The sequence below is a fragment of the Cyprinus carpio genome, unplaced genomic scaffold, assembly GCF_018340385.1.
Source record: "Cyprinus carpio isolate SPL01 unplaced genomic scaffold, ASM1834038v1 S000006459, whole genome shotgun sequence".
Taxonomy (NCBI): domain Eukaryota; kingdom Metazoa; phylum Chordata; class Actinopteri; order Cypriniformes; family Cyprinidae; genus Cyprinus; species Cyprinus carpio.
The window spans coordinates 24,344-41,261 of NW_024879140.1; the positions used below are offsets into that span (position 1 = coordinate 24,344).

At 39.3% G+C, this 16,918-nt stretch overlaps 2 protein-coding genes across 3 annotated transcripts; one reads left to right on the forward strand and one right to left on the reverse strand.

The window, feature by feature from the left end:
- Positions 1 to 1,258: 1,258 nt before the first annotated feature.
- On the reverse strand, positions 1,259 to 8,634 carry gpr180 (G protein-coupled receptor 180). Its single transcript, XM_042754126.1, has 9 exons — positions 8,429 to 8,634; positions 8,126 to 8,266; positions 7,098 to 7,298; positions 6,436 to 6,616; positions 5,861 to 5,910; positions 4,881 to 5,038; positions 4,283 to 4,474; positions 3,049 to 3,126; positions 1,259 to 1,957 (listed from the first exon to the last, which is right to left on the reverse strand). The coding sequence occupies exons 1-9, from the start codon at positions 8,565 to 8,567 to the stop codon at positions 1,811 to 1,813; spliced, it is 1,287 nt and encodes a 428-aa protein (XP_042610060.1). The 5' UTR covers positions 8,568 to 8,634; the 3' UTR covers positions 1,259 to 1,810.
- Positions 8,635 to 8,747: 113 nt separating this feature from the next.
- On the forward strand, positions 8,748 to 16,586 carry LOC109060016 (dTDP-D-glucose 4,6-dehydratase-like). 2 transcript variants are annotated; one of them, XM_042754132.1, is made up of 12 exons: positions 8,748 to 8,923; positions 10,303 to 10,369; positions 10,444 to 10,512; positions 11,763 to 11,853; positions 11,939 to 12,081; positions 12,869 to 12,967; positions 13,587 to 13,646; positions 13,748 to 13,791; positions 15,604 to 15,769; positions 15,852 to 15,910; positions 15,989 to 16,084; positions 16,164 to 16,586. In XM_042754132.1, the coding sequence occupies exons 1-12, from the start codon at positions 8,871 to 8,873 to the stop codon at positions 16,279 to 16,281; spliced, it is 1,065 nt and encodes a 354-aa protein (XP_042610066.1). In that variant the 5' UTR covers positions 8,748 to 8,870; the 3' UTR covers positions 16,282 to 16,586. The 2 variants fall into 2 exon arrangements, with proteins under 2 accessions (XP_042610066.1, XP_042610065.1); XM_042754131.1 differs by lacking the exon at positions 16,164 to 16,586 and having other exon boundaries at positions 15,989 to 16,114.
- The last annotated feature ends 332 nt before the right edge of the window (positions 16,587 to 16,918 follow it).

Consider the following 16,918-nt stretch of genomic DNA (forward strand, 5'->3'; position numbering starts at 1 on the left):
TGTCTGTTTAACAGATACAATAACTAAGATTAACTAGATAAAAAACGTTTGTCAAGACAAACTTTAGGTTGGCTTGAGAAAGCCGGAGCAGAAAGTTTGAAAAAGTTCGAAAAGATTAAAAAGTTTCAGAAGTTTACAAAGTTTTAAATTTGATGGTTTTCAGTCTGAAATAGTTTGAAGTTTAAAGTAGTTTTAAACGCTTAAAGTTTATAGATAGATAGATAGATAGATAGATAGATAGATAGATAGACATATGAAGCTGCTAGAATACCCGTGTGGTTGCTAGGGTACTTGGGGTGGTCACTAGAGTGGTTGCTAGGGTACCGTGGTGTACTAATGTTACTCGGTTGTTTTTAAGCAGTTGCTCTGGTGATCTAGCATTCCTAGTGCTAAGGCAATCGGGGTGGTTTCTAGGGTGTTGCTATCTGGTTGCTAGTCTACCCGGGATGGTTACTAAGGTGTTGCTATGCTGTGGTTACTAGGGTACCTGGGGTGGTTGCTAGGTTGGTTTGGATAGTTGCTAGTGTTGCTATAAAGATAGATAGATGGGTGTTTGGATGGGTGGATGGATGGATGGATGGATGGATGGATGGATAGATAGATAGATAGATAGATAGATAGATAGATAGATAGATAGACAAACAGAGAAAAAAAGTGCATCTCCTGTTGTCTCTCACATCAGAATCCAGACACATATTTGTTTAGAGCTGTTTAAACGCTGCTTGATCTGTGCAGATTTCTCTCCTGATTCACACAAGAACACTTTTTCACTGGAGGAAGTGTTATTATGGATTATAGACTCTATGTATTTGAGTTAAAAACATCTTAATGCTGGATTTGTTTCATCTTTTGTCTTCTCCAGATGTTCACTGATGGACTGGAGTGCTGTGGATTACTTGTGGATTATTGTGATGTTTTTATCAGCTGTTTGGACTCTCATTCTGACGGCACCCATTCACTGCAGAGCATCCATTGCTGAGACACTGATGCAGTGACACATTTCTACAAACCTGATGAAGAAACAAACACATCCTGCTCTCAGATGAACTGAGGGTGAGCACATTTACAGCTAACTTTTATTTTTGGGTTTCCTTTAATTGGTGTTTATTAATTTCTCTTTGTTTTTCACTATCCACAAGCAGAAAACAAAACACAACATACAGGTTGTGACAAGCAGCTCCATCATCAGGTCATAATCATGAGCTAATCTCCTCATTAGCATATGCAGATTTCTGTAATTACGACAGTGACAGATACAGACTGTTGTGTGCATGAAGTTTATTACCACAATGTTCGATACAGTTCAAGTCTTTAACTTAACAACACATGCTCTAGTTAACAGGATTTTCACATCTTTCTCCTTGAGACACAGAAATGTGCAGGATCCAGTAAAAGGATCAATAAATACCCTCAGCATTCATCGATTTAATATTCAGTCCCGCATCAGTGATTGTCATTTTAGGCACTTGTGGGGAGCAACAGAAATGAAATCGTGTGCAAGCACAAATAAAATCACAGCTGACAGAGATAACAGAGATGCATTCGTTTTCTTATTGCTTGAACAGAGCACGAGTGCTGAGCTTCTTCTTCCTTCTCTTGCAGGATCTCAGGCTCGTTCACAGACTGACTCACAGCAGGTGTGTCTCTACACATGAATGGAGCCTGGATGATGATGATGATGATGATGTAACCTGTGTGTTTCACTCCCTGGTGAGCGTGTGATGCTCAGCGTCTCGCCCTCATGTGATCGTATCTCGGAGACGCTCTGCTCGCGGATGAGGTCCTGGAGCGCTTCGCTCGCGTCTGAAGCTCAGTAGCGGCTCCGGCGGCTCATGGTGAGCGGCAGCGTGACCGACGACAGCGAGGACACCTCCCAGTACAGACTGCGTGACAGGAAGAGACGATACAGAACCACCACGGAGATGGACTGGCACAGGATCACACCGATCGTCACCACCTGCGGAGCCAGACAGAGACCACACCAGACGCTCGTTAGCCCATTAATGTTAATAATGCAGTGAGGTGTTTGTGTCTGTCTGGAGTCACATGAAGAAACAGAACAAACTGAGACAGACTCAATCCAGAAGAACTGTGTCTCCGAGACGCTTCAAGAAACCTTCCTGCAGTGTTGGAGAAACTGCGCTGACATCAAAGCAAACCATTTTCATGTTTTTTGGAGCTGTACCAAAATTACACCCTTCTGGTCAATGGTGGTAAATGAAATAAAAAGCATAATTGGACTGGACTTGCTATACGATTTCACAATAGTCTATTTAGGTAATCTACCTCAAGAGTTAACAAAATCAGAGAAGTATCTTCTGTCAATACTATTAGCTGGTGCAAAGAAAGCCATAACACGCAAGTGGCTGTGTGAAGATGTTCCCTCCAAAACAGACTGGTTCCAGATCATCACAGACATTCGCGAAATGGAAAGACTCACATTCTCAATAAGGTTGGCCTCGGACAAATGTAAACATTATTGGAAAAAATGGGACAATTATATGAAACGAAACTCTGCCTTTAGATATTGACAAGTATTACTCTATTTTGTTATGCTGAAATATCAAGTGTAATAGTCTAATGGTATTGTGTGTGTGCAAACTAGATGCTCTGTGATTTTATTTTTTGTTTTGTGGTCTGCTGTTTTGTTTATTTTTGTAAAATAACAATTGTGAAAAATAAAGTTTAAAAAAAAAAAAAAAAAGAAACCTTCCTGCAAAGCTCCTGAGAAACTCTGCTCAAGTGCACCGAGGACAAAACCTGCTCTAAACACAGAGCATGCTCCACCAAATGATGATTTCATTCAGTTCATATAAGTTGATTGATAAAAATGATATTATTTTTGACAGCATCCTCATTTTACAGCTTTTTTACACAAGTGCCTCAAACTTCTAACAGTACTGGAGCTTTGCAGGAGGTTTCTTGAACTACCTTTTGGGGGAAGTCATGGCCTAGTGGTTAGAGAGTTTGCCTCGTAAGGTTGTGGGTTTGAGTCTAGGGCTGGCAATACCACGACTGAGGTGTCCTTGAGCAAGGTGTCTCTCTTACCTTTTCTTTCTGGTGTTCGTTGAGAATCACAGAGAACAGGACCAGCACCGGATGACACAGGAACCACAGAAAACAGCCCTGAAACGACACACAGGGCCACCTTAGTGTTCATGGGAAGCAGACGGGAACAGACTCTGGTTTAGGTTGCATTCTGTCTGGTTTTAGCTCGAACAGTCCGGTTTTTAAACACTGTGTCCGTCTACCAGCACATGCTTCAGATGGACACTCATTTGTCCTTCTTTTAAGCTCATCACTGTTTTATACTCTGTCCAGTGTTATATCACTAACAAATACACAGATTAAAACATAGGCCAAGTTTTAGCTAATATTAAGTGACATTTTAGACAGAATATTGACTGTTGTTGCTCCAAAGTAGTTGAGAGTCACCACAGAACTCATTACTCAATGATTCAACAAATGATTCAGTGACTCGTTCATAATTGGTTCAGTTCTGAATGAATCAGCAGTTTGAACAAATAAATAAGACAGTGACTTGTTGCCATCTACTGGTGGTTTTGGGTTCATATTTAGTTAGAATTGAATTATTCCACCCAACATTTCATACTTCTATATTCTATATATAGTGTATTAAAAACATGAATCTTAACATTATTTATGCAGTCTGTGTGAATACACCTAAATGCCACTTCAGATGCTGCTTCTGCAATGCAAAGATGGATTTGATCTGATTTTTTTTTTTTTTTTTTTTTTTATTGGTAACAGCCCTATAATGTCTAATTATTCCAAATGCACTTATATAAATGAAAAATGTAAAAATAAAAATGAAAGAGACTCGTTTAAAAATGCTAGAAATGTTGCATAAAAATGCCCCGGAAATCTATTTAAATGTCACCCCTTAGTTCTGGAAAAGTTTCTGTCACTGCATATTTTTAAAGTCATAGTTCACCCAAAAATGTAAATCCTGTCATCATTTACTCATCCTCATGCTGTTCCAAACCTGTTTGTTTCTTCTGCTGAACACAAAATAAGATATATAGAAGAATGTGTGTAGCCAAACAGTTGCTGGTTGCCGGTATTTTAATTTTTTTCCCATACAATGGAAGTCAATGGGTACCGTCAACTCTTTAGTTACCCACATTCTTCAAAATACATTCTTCTGTGTTCAAAAGAATAAAGAAACTCAAAGAGGTTTGGAACAACATGAGGGTGAGTAAATGATGATATGATTTGAACTTTTTTCACTGTATCCTGCAGAAGGTCGTGCTGCGTGTACCTTGCCGAAGCTCAAGTAGAAGTCTCGTTTGAGCGCGCTCCGCTCGGCGGAGATGATCTGATACAGCACTGAGGCCAGGAACAGAGCGAGCGCCACACGCAGGGCCATCAGCAGCCAGCCGGGAACACTGCGCTGAGCGTGAAAACTGTGATGCTCCACGTCCTCCAGCTGCTCCCAGATCAGCAGCGCCCCCTGCAGACACAGCAGCAGCATCCACTGAGCATCTGTGCACACCTCACCATCAAACACATCATGACTCAACAATAACTTCTGTTTTTAACAATACAGATTGTGTCAAAGCAGCGTTACAGTATCAAATAGGAAAACAGAGGAAAAATTAATATTGATTTTCATCTATAACAAACAAATGTGTATTATTTCAATTATTTAATGTTTAACTTGTTGTAGTTTTTGTTTTGTTTGAGGGGAATATAGATGCAGTTAATGAGCCAGTTCATGCACACTCGTGAGTGCGTTTACTCATTCAGCCAGCGCTTTTATCCAAACAAATGCATCAGTGACTGTGAGGTGGCTGATTCTCAATGAGTTTTACATTTCTTCTTGTATTATATGTGTATTTCATGTTTGTGTGGCTGACCTGAGTGATGACGACGGCCAGAGCGAGCGCGGTGGAGGCTGGAGACGAGTCCCACTGCAGCGGTTTACTCTGAGACTTTCTGCTGCGGCTCAGAGACCAGCCCACACACAGACTCAGCAGCAGGTAGAGCATCTGCACCTGCGCCACCACGTCACACACTGACACACACACACACACACACTTTTTAACCAAAGCATCCTACAGTGAATTCACATTCGAACAGTTCATGGGTCAAAGACGAAACATCTGCATCAAATTTACTAAAGTGATATTATATACACAAAACACATGCAAGTCAAGTAAGTTATTGTGTAGTGGATTAAAATTCTGAATGTTATTTACTAAAGTGATATTATATACACAAAACACACATAACAGATAAATGTGACCTGGAGTGCAAAAAACCAGTCATAAGGGTCATTTTTTTTTTTTAAAATATATACATATAATAAATCATCTCTCCATTGATGTGTGGTTTGTTAGGAGGACAATATTTGTCTGAGATACAACTATTTGAAAATCTGGAATCTGAGGGAGCAAAAAAAATCTAAATATTGAGAAAATCATCTTTAAAGTTGTTCAAATGAAGTTCTTAGCAATGCATATTACTAATCAAAAATTAAGTTTTGATATATTTATGGTAGGAAATTTACTTAATATCTTCATGGAACATGATCTTTACTTAATATCCTAATGATTTTTGGCATAAAAGAGAAATGGATAATTTTGACCCATACAATGTATTGTTGTCTATTGCTACAGATATAGTTAAAGCATTTTTTTTTTTAAATCACACTTGTTGTTTTGATGCTTAAAGCCCTTTCCGTCTTTGATCCTCATGCATTCTCTGGGAATCTGTCGTCTTTTCATTTCTTCAGATTTCTAATCTAACTGTCGTCCTGTCATTCATGCATTTGATGCATTTGGCAGATGTTTTGTTTGATCCAGAGCTGATGTGAATAACGCTGTGACAGACTCACATTCGGCGAGGCTCCCCGTCAGCGGCGTCCCCACACCGTCTCGAGCGTACCTGCGGGTCCAAACACACACCATCATCATCATCATCAGCATCATCATCATCATCATCATCATCTCTACATGAGCTCAGCAGGAAGTATTCAGATTCCAGATTTTCAAATAGTTGTAATATTGTCCTCCTAACAAACCATACATCAGCTTTATGATTATGTATTAATCTCAGTTTCAGAAAATTGACCCTTATGACAGGTTTTTTGATCCAGGGTCACATTATCTCTGATAATAAAGTCTAAGGAGCAAGAGGGTGGAAGACTACTTCGGGCAGGCTTGACAAGCAACACAAACACTGGCCACTAAAGGGAAGCGGTTTTTGCTTATAATCAGTTTGTGTTCACCAGAGTCTGCCCGTGGTGGGGAGGACACTCAAAAATGCTCCTAATTTAAAGAACAAAAAGAAAAAAGGGGTTTTGAGTCCAGAAGAAATAACTGCATGCAATGATCGGGGTTTATTGTTTTAATTTGGCCTTGAGGATGGCAAACACTAAGCAGATGAAGAATAGGTAAGTGTTCAACTGACCGAGCCATGTGTATGTAGTTGAGCAGCACCGATGTTCCCTGCAGCAGCAGCGCGGTGGATAACACCTTCAGCACCGTGTGCATGGGTCCGGCTTTGCTCAGCGCCTGCCACAGCGGCTGTATGTAGATACACGACGCCACGAAATACGCCAGGATCAGCAGGAAGTAGAAGCTGTGGAGCCCTGCAAGGAACATATTCATTCAAGTCAAGTCACCTCTATTATGAAGCGCTTTTAACAATACAGACCGTGACAAAGCAGCTATACAGTATTAAATGTGACTCTGCAGCACAGAAGCAGTCATCAGTAGCACAGGTATATTTGTAGCAATAGACAACAATACATTGTATGAGTCACAATTATACATTTTTCTTTAATGTCAAAAATCATTAGGATATTAAGTAAAGATCATGTTCCATGAAGATAATTAGTAAATTTTCTACCGTAAATATATCAAAACTTAATTTTTGATTAGTAATATGCATTGCTAAGAACTTCATTTGGACAACTTTAAAGATGATTTTCTCAATATTTCGATTTTTTTGCTCCCTCAGATTCCAGATTTTCAAATAGTTGTATCTCAGACAAATATTGTCCTCCTTACAAACCATACATCAATGGAGAGACTGACCCTTCTGACAGGTTTAGTGGTGCAGGGTCTCACCGGTCTCCTCGGCGCTGAAGTGGTCCAGCGGGTTCCCCGCGGCGTCTGGGTTCATCATGGTGATCTGGAAGCGCAGGTCTTCTAGCGCTCCGTCCATCTCTCCGTCCTGACAGGTGTACTGATCCACGTACATCACGTGCCACGCCTGCGGACCGGACTGATGCGGTATAGTCCGGTTCTGCTCCTCTTTGATCAGGTTAACTGAAAATGTCAAACGCTATATGGATGTCAAATGTATTATTACAATTAATAATAAATATAACTTTTTGGGGGGGGGGGATCATTTTCTTCAAAAATATCTATAAGTTGTCCTTTTACACACACCAAACTTTACATTATTATTCTGAGGGATTTGTCCATATGTCATCTGCTTGATTATATACAACATTTTATTCCCCCAAGAATTGTGAAAATATTGTTTTCTAAATCATGGGGTGACAAATGAAACCACAAATTCTCTCTGTAAAACAAAATTAAACAAGAATTCTGCAACTGACTTCAACTGGTGTTTAGATTTTTGTACTAGAAATGTATGCAAATTAGCTTGTTTTATTAAATAATGCCTCATTTGCATATTAAAAAAAACTTGTAATACACAAATGTTTGCAGTTATCAGTGTAATTAAGGCGGTACCTGTTAGCTGTTTTTTACTCTATTCACCTGTGCTGTCTTGCCTTAAAGGGACAGTTCACCCTAAAATCACAACTTTATAATTTACTCGCCCTCAAGTTGTTCCAAACCTGTATGTGTTTCTTTATTTAGTGTAACACAAAAGAAGACGTTTTAAAGAATGTCGGTAACCAAACAGACGCCGGCACCCATCGACTTCCATAGTAGGGGAAAAAATATCATGAAAGTCAATGGCTACCATCACTGTTTGGTTCCCAACTTTCTTCAAAATGTCTTTTAAGAAGCTAAGCGTGTCTGTGCATGCCCAGTCTGGGGTCAGAGTTCACCCGTGTCATGCAGGAATGACATCACACTGAAGATAAGCTGTAGAAGCCGTCTGAGACGTGAAGGAGTCTTACTGGAGATGTGAGCCGAGGCGAGTCTCTCCAGACAGCTCAGATTGTCCAAGCCCTCCGAGCCCTGAAACAGCAGCAGTCTGGCCTCCTTCTGCACGGCCAGCAGCACATTATCCACATTATACGCCACCAGACCATTCTCACCTGTCAAATATCATAATGCATATGTACAGTAAGACAAATCAGACTGACACATATGATAACATCAGCACTATTCCTGCATTCTACATGCATGCGAACAGAAACACAACAATGCATGGAAGCAGACACAAATGCATGATGTCACTGTACAAATATCAGACTCACCATGATACAGAAATCTTGTGATGTACTGCCCCTTATTTTCTCTCGCAGCGTCGCTCCTAAAAACCCCAGAAACCGTTTTCCCTGCTGCAGGACATGAAGTAAACAAAAGAACAATGAGAATGATACAGTACACAAACATTATGCTCTTATGCTCTTCATTCACTGCAGTCAATGAGGTAATACTGGCCCTTTTCGCCCACTTTGTGATCGACGTCTGCTACATCCAATCGGAATACGAGTTTTTAGTCCAGCGCAGTAAAGCGACCAATGAGAGTGCGGCGGAGGCGGGGCGAGAGTCGGCTCATACGTGTCAGCGCTGCCGCAAACCGCTGCTCTAACTGTCGTGAGGAGTGTTTACGAAGCGGCTGACAATCATGTAATCGCTTCTCGGAGTCAAAGAAATGATCTTCAGACTGAAGCAAACATCGAGCTCCATGTGAAGATGAGCGGCGGAGAGTGTCGCAGTGTGCTGGTGACCGGAGGAGCGGGATTTATGTGAGATTTCATACTGTCAAAAAATATCTAAATACATCTGAACCCTTCAAATGAGTGAATGTCACCGCTTTAGACAACCCAGTATTAAATTAAGGGTCATTTATTGTGAAAAACATCTGACAGAAGTCTGAGATGTTGAATCAGTAGCTGTAGTGTTTTGTCCCAATACACACACGTGCGCACTTGTCTACTTAAGTCACATGACTAATAGAGTTCATTAATGACACTAACAACACTGTTAATGAGCTGAACTGTTGTCTTCAGTGCTGCAAACTCATTTTCAGGGCAAATTGCTCAAAGAAGGTGGATTTGTTGCTATATGACGTTGTGACGTCATCACGTAATCACGACGCAAAATTGTCACAACATCAACTCTCAACGAAAAATATATTTTATTTATGTTAATTTAGATTTGTTTGTGAAATAATATTAACATATTTTAACATACATTGAATAACTGAACACTTACACAATTTTGAATGATTAGAATTTAGTTTTTTTTTTTAATAGTTAGTAAACTAGAAATACTACACATTCTCAGCAGTGTGTTTTAAGCAGTGCATTAGTAGTTAGTATGCTACACTCTAAGAAAAGTCTGTAAACACAGGGCACAGTCTACTATGGTAATTTGAAGGAATTTTCTGAATTGTTTTTTACCTGTTTATTCAATTATTATTATTATTATTATTATTAAATGTAACAATTGCAAATAGCAGCTAACTAAATGTGTCACTTATCAAAAGTTGCTCAAAATTGGCAAATAAATTTACACATACAATACATTTGCCAAAAATAGAACTTTTTAATAGTAAAAGCAAACAAGCATGCCCAGCCCAGATGAGAAAAAGTAACACAAAAGTAGCGTAACACATTACTTTCCATGAAAAGTAACTAAGTGGGAGTTACTTTTAGTTACTTTTTAAGTGAGTAAAGGCTGGCCCACACTAACACATTATTGTAATGTATTACTTTTAAAAGTAACTTCACCCAAAACTGGACATAAAACAGAAGGCAAAAGTTTCTGAAGATCATGTGACACTGAAGACTGGAGTAATGATGCTGAAAATACAGCTGTGCATCACAGAAATAAATTACACTTTAACAGAGATTCACATAGAAAACAGCTGTTTTAGGTTCTAATAATATTTCACTAATTTTGCTGCTTTTAATGCATTTTGGATCAAATAAATGCAGGCTGGGTGAACAGAAGATTACAAAATGTTACTGTTCAGAAACTGGTAGTGCATGCAGAATTATGTATTTAATAGCCGTAGCGACTCAGAGAGTGTGGTTTTGCTGATTCAAGCACACAGACTTGTGTCTGAATATTTATTTGTGTTAGTGTGTGCTGTATAATGAGCTGATGTTTGTGTTCTCAGTGGATCTCATTTGATCAGCGCTCTGGCCGTCAGATTCCCACACTGGAGAATCATCAACGTTGATAACGTGAGTCTGTGAACAGCACTGAATCAGTGTTTCCCCTTCATGAAGCGTCTCACGTCTCTGTCGCTGTGTTTCAGCTGCAGTACTGCTCCAGTCTGAAGAACCTGCGCTCGCTGGAGGCCAGCAGCAGATACACCTTCATCCCGGTACTGACCAGAGATGACCATTACTTGAGTCCAAGTGCAGATAATGCTGCATTACAAGTCACATTTACAGTGATCAGTTATTAAATATTTACAATATCACATTTGCAACTGGTCAGTGTTCAAAAAATGCTGGGAAAGAACTTGATTACTGAAACACCGTCTGAAAAAAAAAGTCACCCACTGACTTTCAAAGCTGCTACATAGTAACAATCAGTGTGGGGAAAGTTACTTTTAAAAGTAATGCATTACAATGTTGCTTTATTCCCTAAAAAACTAATTATGTTACTTAGTTACTTTTTAGTTAATTGTTAAAATTAGTTTTGGGAAAGTTACTTTTAAAAGTATGGGCAGGGCTTGCTTGTTTTGTTTTTAATATAAAACATCATTCTTTTCCAAATGTAAAAGCCCTTTCACACCAAAAGTGAAGTCAATACGCTTCAGGCTGAAGGAAGTGTAAATTCTGGTCTGTACAGTAGAGGGCGCAGCTCAAACTAATCCAGGAGAAGAAAGTTCAACACTATTCAGCAGCAACAGTAATTAAACACAAATGTGTCATTTCTGCTTATTAGTATGATTGAAGTGAACCATCGAAGGTCAGCAGCAAAGACATCGGTTAATAAAATGGGATTAAATACATAATTTTTATTTGTTTTTTAACATATTTAATTATTGCAGGTTTGTATAATATTCTGAGTTTGTATTTGACTGTTTTTATTGATTTTGAGGAACACTGAATGTGTTTTTGAGTAAACACATGTTGATATTTAGTCTAGAACTACAGTGAGATCATGTTCACACACAACACTCTGCTCTTACTCCTGAGTTCTGTCACCATGGCAACACCAGAGCTGTCACTCAATACATGGAAACAAAGTAACTGCTGTTACTTATTTCAAAAAGTAACTCAGATATTTCCTTCTTAATTAAAAAGTAACGCATTACTTTACCAGTTACTTAGAAAATGTAATCTGATTACGTAACTCGCGTTACTTGTAATGCATTACCCCCAACACTGTCACTTTCTTCTTCCAGGGCCTTGATAGAAATGTAATGGAGTGAAAAGTAATATATTTGCCTTTCAGATGTAGTGAAGTTAAAGTCATAAGTTGCTAGAAAAAACAATACTCAAGTAAAGTAAAGATACTCAGAAAGTAGATGTACTTCGTTACTGTCCACCTCTGCACTAACCTAATTATCACTGCAGTTATGTCGAGCTGACCCACAGCTGATGAACTGTGTTCTCCTCGCAGGGCGATGTTTGCGATCCATTTTTCATAAAGCGTCTCTTTGCGACGGAGAAGATTGATATAGTGTTTCACTGCGCTGCTGAGACTCATGTAGGTGAGTAAACGCTGTCTGTTCATCGTCCACTCTGTGTTTCTCTCTAGAGGACAGCGTGTCTCATTCACGTGTTTATCTCATGTAGAAAACTCCTTCCTCTGTCCGTCACGCTTCATGCGTGTGAATGCAGACGGCACTGGTGTCCTGATCAGAGCGGCGTTTGAGGCGCGAGTGCAGCGCTTCATCTACATCAGCACTGACGAGGTGTATGGAGACAGTCTGGAGCAGGTGAGCTCAAGCTAGGGCTCAACTCTGAATCATCTGAACCAAAATGATGCTGGTGCATAAAAACACATTTTACAAACCAACTGCAGATGTTTTATTGCAAGTGTAATCTATGCAATCTGTGTAATAGATGTTGATGCAATTAACAAATCTCTAATGCTGTTAAATGTGTCCCTGCAGCACAGAAGCAGTCATCAGTAGCACAGGTATATTTGTAACAATAGACAACAATACATTGTATGAGTCACAATTATACGTTTCTCTTTTATGACAAAAATCATTAGGATATTAAGTAAAAGATCATGTTCCATGAAGATATTTTGTAAATTTCCTACTGTAAATATATCAAAAACTTGATTTTTGATTAGTAATATGCATTGCTAAGAACTTCATTTGAACAACTTTAATGGATGATTTTCTCAATATTTAGATTTTTTTGCTCCCTCAGATTCCAGATTTATAGTTGTATCTCAGACAAATATTGTCCTCCTAACAAACCATACATCAATGGAGAGATTATTTATTCAGCTTTCAGATGATGCATAAAGCCTCATTTACTGAAGTGACTTTAATACACGCAACGAATCACTGGCTCCGAACAAATGATTCACCATGTTTTTCAAGCACAGCGTCTGAAGCCCTCGAGAAAACAAACTGAGTTTTGGAGTACATGAACCCATCATGCCCTCATATCATGAGAAAGACTAACCAGCCATCTCCTGCTGATCTGTTTAGTACAGCAGTATTTTGATGTCAGCTGAAGTGTGTGATCTGCATCTTGTTTTCACAGCCGTTTGATGAACTGAGTCCAAAAAGACCCACCAATCCATACTCCACCTCAAAAGCTGCGGCAGAAAACATCGTGATGTCGTACTGGATGAAGCACAAGGTATCAGTCGTGAGGTTATACCTGTTATATCTTTTACATTTTACTTTTAGTGTTTTGTAATTCCCATTATTTTTAGTGCTAATTCTCATTAGATTATACATGATTATAACGTGGTAAGAACAATGCATTTTAAATCTGTGTTTATTTCTCAGAATTTTTCCTTTTTTCTCTGAATTCTGAGTTTGCATATGACAGTAGGTTTTTTTTTCTGGCATGGAATAAAAAATAAAAAAGGTAATTGCAACTTTTTATCTCACAATTCTGTTGTGACTTTTTAACAGAATTGAAAGTTTGTATCTCGCTATTCTGAGTTTATATCTCACAAAAAAATCTTTATTGTGAGGTATAAACTCAGAATTGTGAAAAAATGTCAGAATTGTGAGTAATAAGCTCATAATTACAAGATATAAAATTGTGAGATAAGTCACTATTACTTTATTTTTTATCCTGTGGAAACAAGCTTCCATAAGTACTGCTCATACTCCCATAATGTATAAACACTTTAAAATTGAATGCCATGTCACTGATTTGTTTTTATATCACAGTAATGCTGGTAAATGTTGTAAAATTATCTAGATTGTAATATTGCACTGTACTGTCTCTGATCTGTCTGCTGTAGTTTCCTGTTCTGATCACGAGGAGCAGTAACGTCTATGGCCCACACCAGCATCACGAGAAGGTGCGTGATCAGCAGCTCTACACGCGTGTTTGACCATCACATGACCTCATTACTGTCACATGACCTCAGCGCTTCATTAGTGTGTGCTTGTGTTTGTTCAGGTCATTCCCAGATTCCTGTCGCTCATCCAGCGGGATCAGAAGTGGTGAGTGTCTCTGAGTGACCGGAGTGTGTGTGTGTGTCAAGTCAAGTCCAGTCACCTTTATTTATAGAGTGCTTTAAACAATACAGATTGTGTCAAAGCAACTTTACAGTATCAAATAGGAAAACAGTGTGTCAGTAATGCAGAAGGAGAATAGTAAACACTCAATTTTCAGTTAAAGGCAGTTCATCATTGAATTCAGTGATGTCATCATCATCCAGCTCAGTTCAGTTTAAATAGTATCTGTGCAATCAAGTCGACGATATCACTGGATATTAGTGTCCCCAACTAAACAAACCAGAGGAACCAAAACTCCATCGGTGACAGAATGGAGAAAAAACCTTGGGAGAAACCAGGCTCAGTCGGGGGGGCAGTTCTCCTCTGACCAGACGAAACCAGCAGTTCAATTCCAGGCTGCAGCAAAGTCAGATTGTGCCGAAGAATCATCTGTTTTCCTGTGGTCTTGTCCCGGTGGTCGTCTGAGACAAGGTCTTTACAGGGGATCTGTCTCTGGGGCTCTAGTCCTGGTCTCCGCTGTCTTTCAGGGCTGTAGAGGTCCTCTCTAGGTGCTGATCCACCATCTGATCTGGATACAGACCGGATCTGGTGGCTACGGTGACCTCGGAATAAGAGAGTAACAGACTAATATTAGCGTAGATGCCATTCTTCTAATGATGTAGCAAGTACATCAGGTGTTATGGGAAGTGTTCCCTAATATGATCATACTTCCTGGTTCTAGTAAGAACTCTAGCTGCTGCATTTTGGACTAACTGGAGTTTGTTTATTAAAGGTGCAGAACAACCACCCAATAAAGCATTACAATAATCTAACCTTGAGGTCATAAACGCATGGATTAACATTTCTGTATTTGACATTGAGAGCATAGGCCATAATTTAGATATATTTTTAAGATGGAAAAATACAGTTTTACAAATGCTAGAAACGTGGCTTTCTAAGGAAAGGTTGCTATCAAATAGCACACCTAGGATCCTAACTGATGACGAAGAATTGACAGAGCAGCCATCAAGTCTTAGACAGCGTTCTAGGTAATTACCTGCAGAGCTTTTAGTTCCTATAATTAACACCTCTGTTTTTTCAGAATTTAGCAGTAAGAAATTACTCGTCATCCAGTTTTTTATATCTACTATGCATTCCGTTAGTTTTTCCAATTGGTATGTTTCGCCAGGCTGTGAAGAAATATAGAGCTGAGTATCATCAGCATAACAGTGAAAGCTAACAGCGTGTTTCCTGATGATATCTCCCAAGGGTAACATGTAAAGCGTGAAGAGTAACGGCCCTAGTACTGAGCCTTGAGGTACTCCATACTGCACTTGTGATCGATATGATACCTCTTCATTCACTGCTACGAATTAATGCGGTCAGATAAGTACGATTTAAACCATGCTAATGCACTTCCATTAATGCCAACAAAGTGTTCTAGTCTATGCAAAAGAATGTTGTGGTCAGTAGTGTCGAACGCATCACTAAGATCCAATATTGCAGCGCTAAGATCTATGCAGCGCTCAGATGATAAGAGCAGGTCATTTGTAACTCTAAGGAGAGTAGTCTCAGTACTATGATACGGTCTAAATCCTGACTGGAAATCCTCACAGATACCATTTTTCTCTAAGAAGGAATATAATTGTGAGGATACTACCTTTTCTAGTATCTTGGACAGAAAAGGGAGATTCGAGATCGGTCTATAATTAACTAGTTCTTTGGGGTCAGGTGAGTGTTTGTGTGTGTGTGTGTGTGTGTGTGTGTGTGTGTGTGTGTGTGTTCATCTGCTGTAGTTTGTGTGTCTGCTGTCTCCAGCACTATCCAGGGCTCAGGCCTGCAGTCCAGACACTTCCTGTATGTCAGCGACGTCACAGACGCCTTCCTGACGCTCATGGAGAAGGGCATTCTGGGAGAGATCTACAACATCGGGAGCAGCTTTGAGATTCCCATCATTCAGCTCGCCAGAGAACTAGTGAAGATGGTAGGAGTCATGTGACCAGCTCAGTGTTAGATTAACCCTTCATAATCAGAGTAATTCACAATCAACTGTTTCCTGTCGACAGAAAGTGAAGGACGTCTCGGAGGAAGCACTGGAGGACTGGATGGAGTTTGTTGAGGACCGGTGTGTGATGAATATGTGCTGTCATACTGTATGTTTTAGATTTATATTAATAAATGAATTCTCATAACATTTCTGCAGTCCGGTGACGGAGCTCCGGTATCCCATGATATCAGACAAACTGCACAGACTCGGCTGGAGACCCCGAGTAACCTGGAAGGAAGGAATCAGACGGACCAGTAAGAGATTCTAGATGATACTGTGTGGAGGTGGTTCTGTTTTTTGATGATAACAGTGATTTGTTTATGTTGTTTTATGTGAAGTTTTTTTATGTTAATCCAAACTACTGGCCGTTGATCAGTGAGAATGAAGAGGAATCGCCAGCATCATGTGATCAGACGCCGTCACATGCAGTGCCTTATCCTGTCAGATAATGACCTTTATTAACTAATTTATACAGTATTTATGCAAGATTGTCCAGCAGCTCCTAAATAAAGTGCTAATCAGTGATGTGAATGTGATGGAGGATTGTTATAGACTTTACTCTAAACATCATCATAAAATGCCACAGGATTAAAGAGGACCAAAATATTTTAATGGAAACTGTATGTCTTAAAGTGACACAAGCTCAGTTGTTTTGACTGTTTTCAATATTTGTGCTTGACTTGATTATGAAAACTCTTCATTTGTATGATTGTTTCAGATCAATTTTATGTTTTAATAAAAACGTTTAAACATGCTTGTGATAAAGAGCTCAATATCCCCGGCATATACCAGTATACACAGACTGCTCAAAAGATCCAGAACGTCAGATAACGGGCTGCTTTTTAGCTCAAGACAGTGGAAGTAGAGCCAACTTCACATCATTTGGCAGTTTATACTGTAGAAATGATAGTGGAACACAAACCTGAGAATGTTTTAATTTGTTCTGACTCAGTTTCAGTATTAAAGAGTTTGAGATCTTTTAAATCTACTCAAGATATTCTCTTTTAGTATCCTGCAAATACATTTAAGAATTGTTTTCTATGGGACCCAGCACACATAGGAATAAGGGGAAATGAAGAAGTGGAT

Bases quoted from the DNA above. Each gene is read 5' to 3' on its own strand.
- gpr180 (XM_042754126.1), bottom strand. From the start codon at position 8,567: ATGTTTGTGTACTGTATCATTCTCATTGTTCTTTTGTTTACTTCATGT. The intron at 7,299-8,125 runs GTAAGACTCCTT...TGACATTTTCAG, and splicing joins CGCCTCGGCTCACATCTCCA to TTAACCTGATCAAAGAGGAG. The intron at 1,958-3,048 runs GTAAGAGAGACA...CTGGCTCCGCAG, and splicing joins ACGAACACCAGAAAGAAAAG to GTGGTGACGATCGGTGTGAT.
- LOC109060016 (XM_042754132.1), top strand. From the start codon at position 8,871: ATGAGCGGCGGAGAGTGTCGCAGTGTGCTGGTGACCGGAGGAGCGGGA. The intron at 10,370-10,443 runs GTGAGTCTGTGA...GCTGTGTTTCAG, and splicing joins GAATCATCAACGTTGATAAC to CTGCAGTACTGCTCCAGTCT. The intron at 15,770-15,851 runs GTAGGAGTCATG...TCCTGTCGACAG, and splicing joins CCAGAGAACTAGTGAAGATG to AAAGTGAAGGACGTCTCGGA.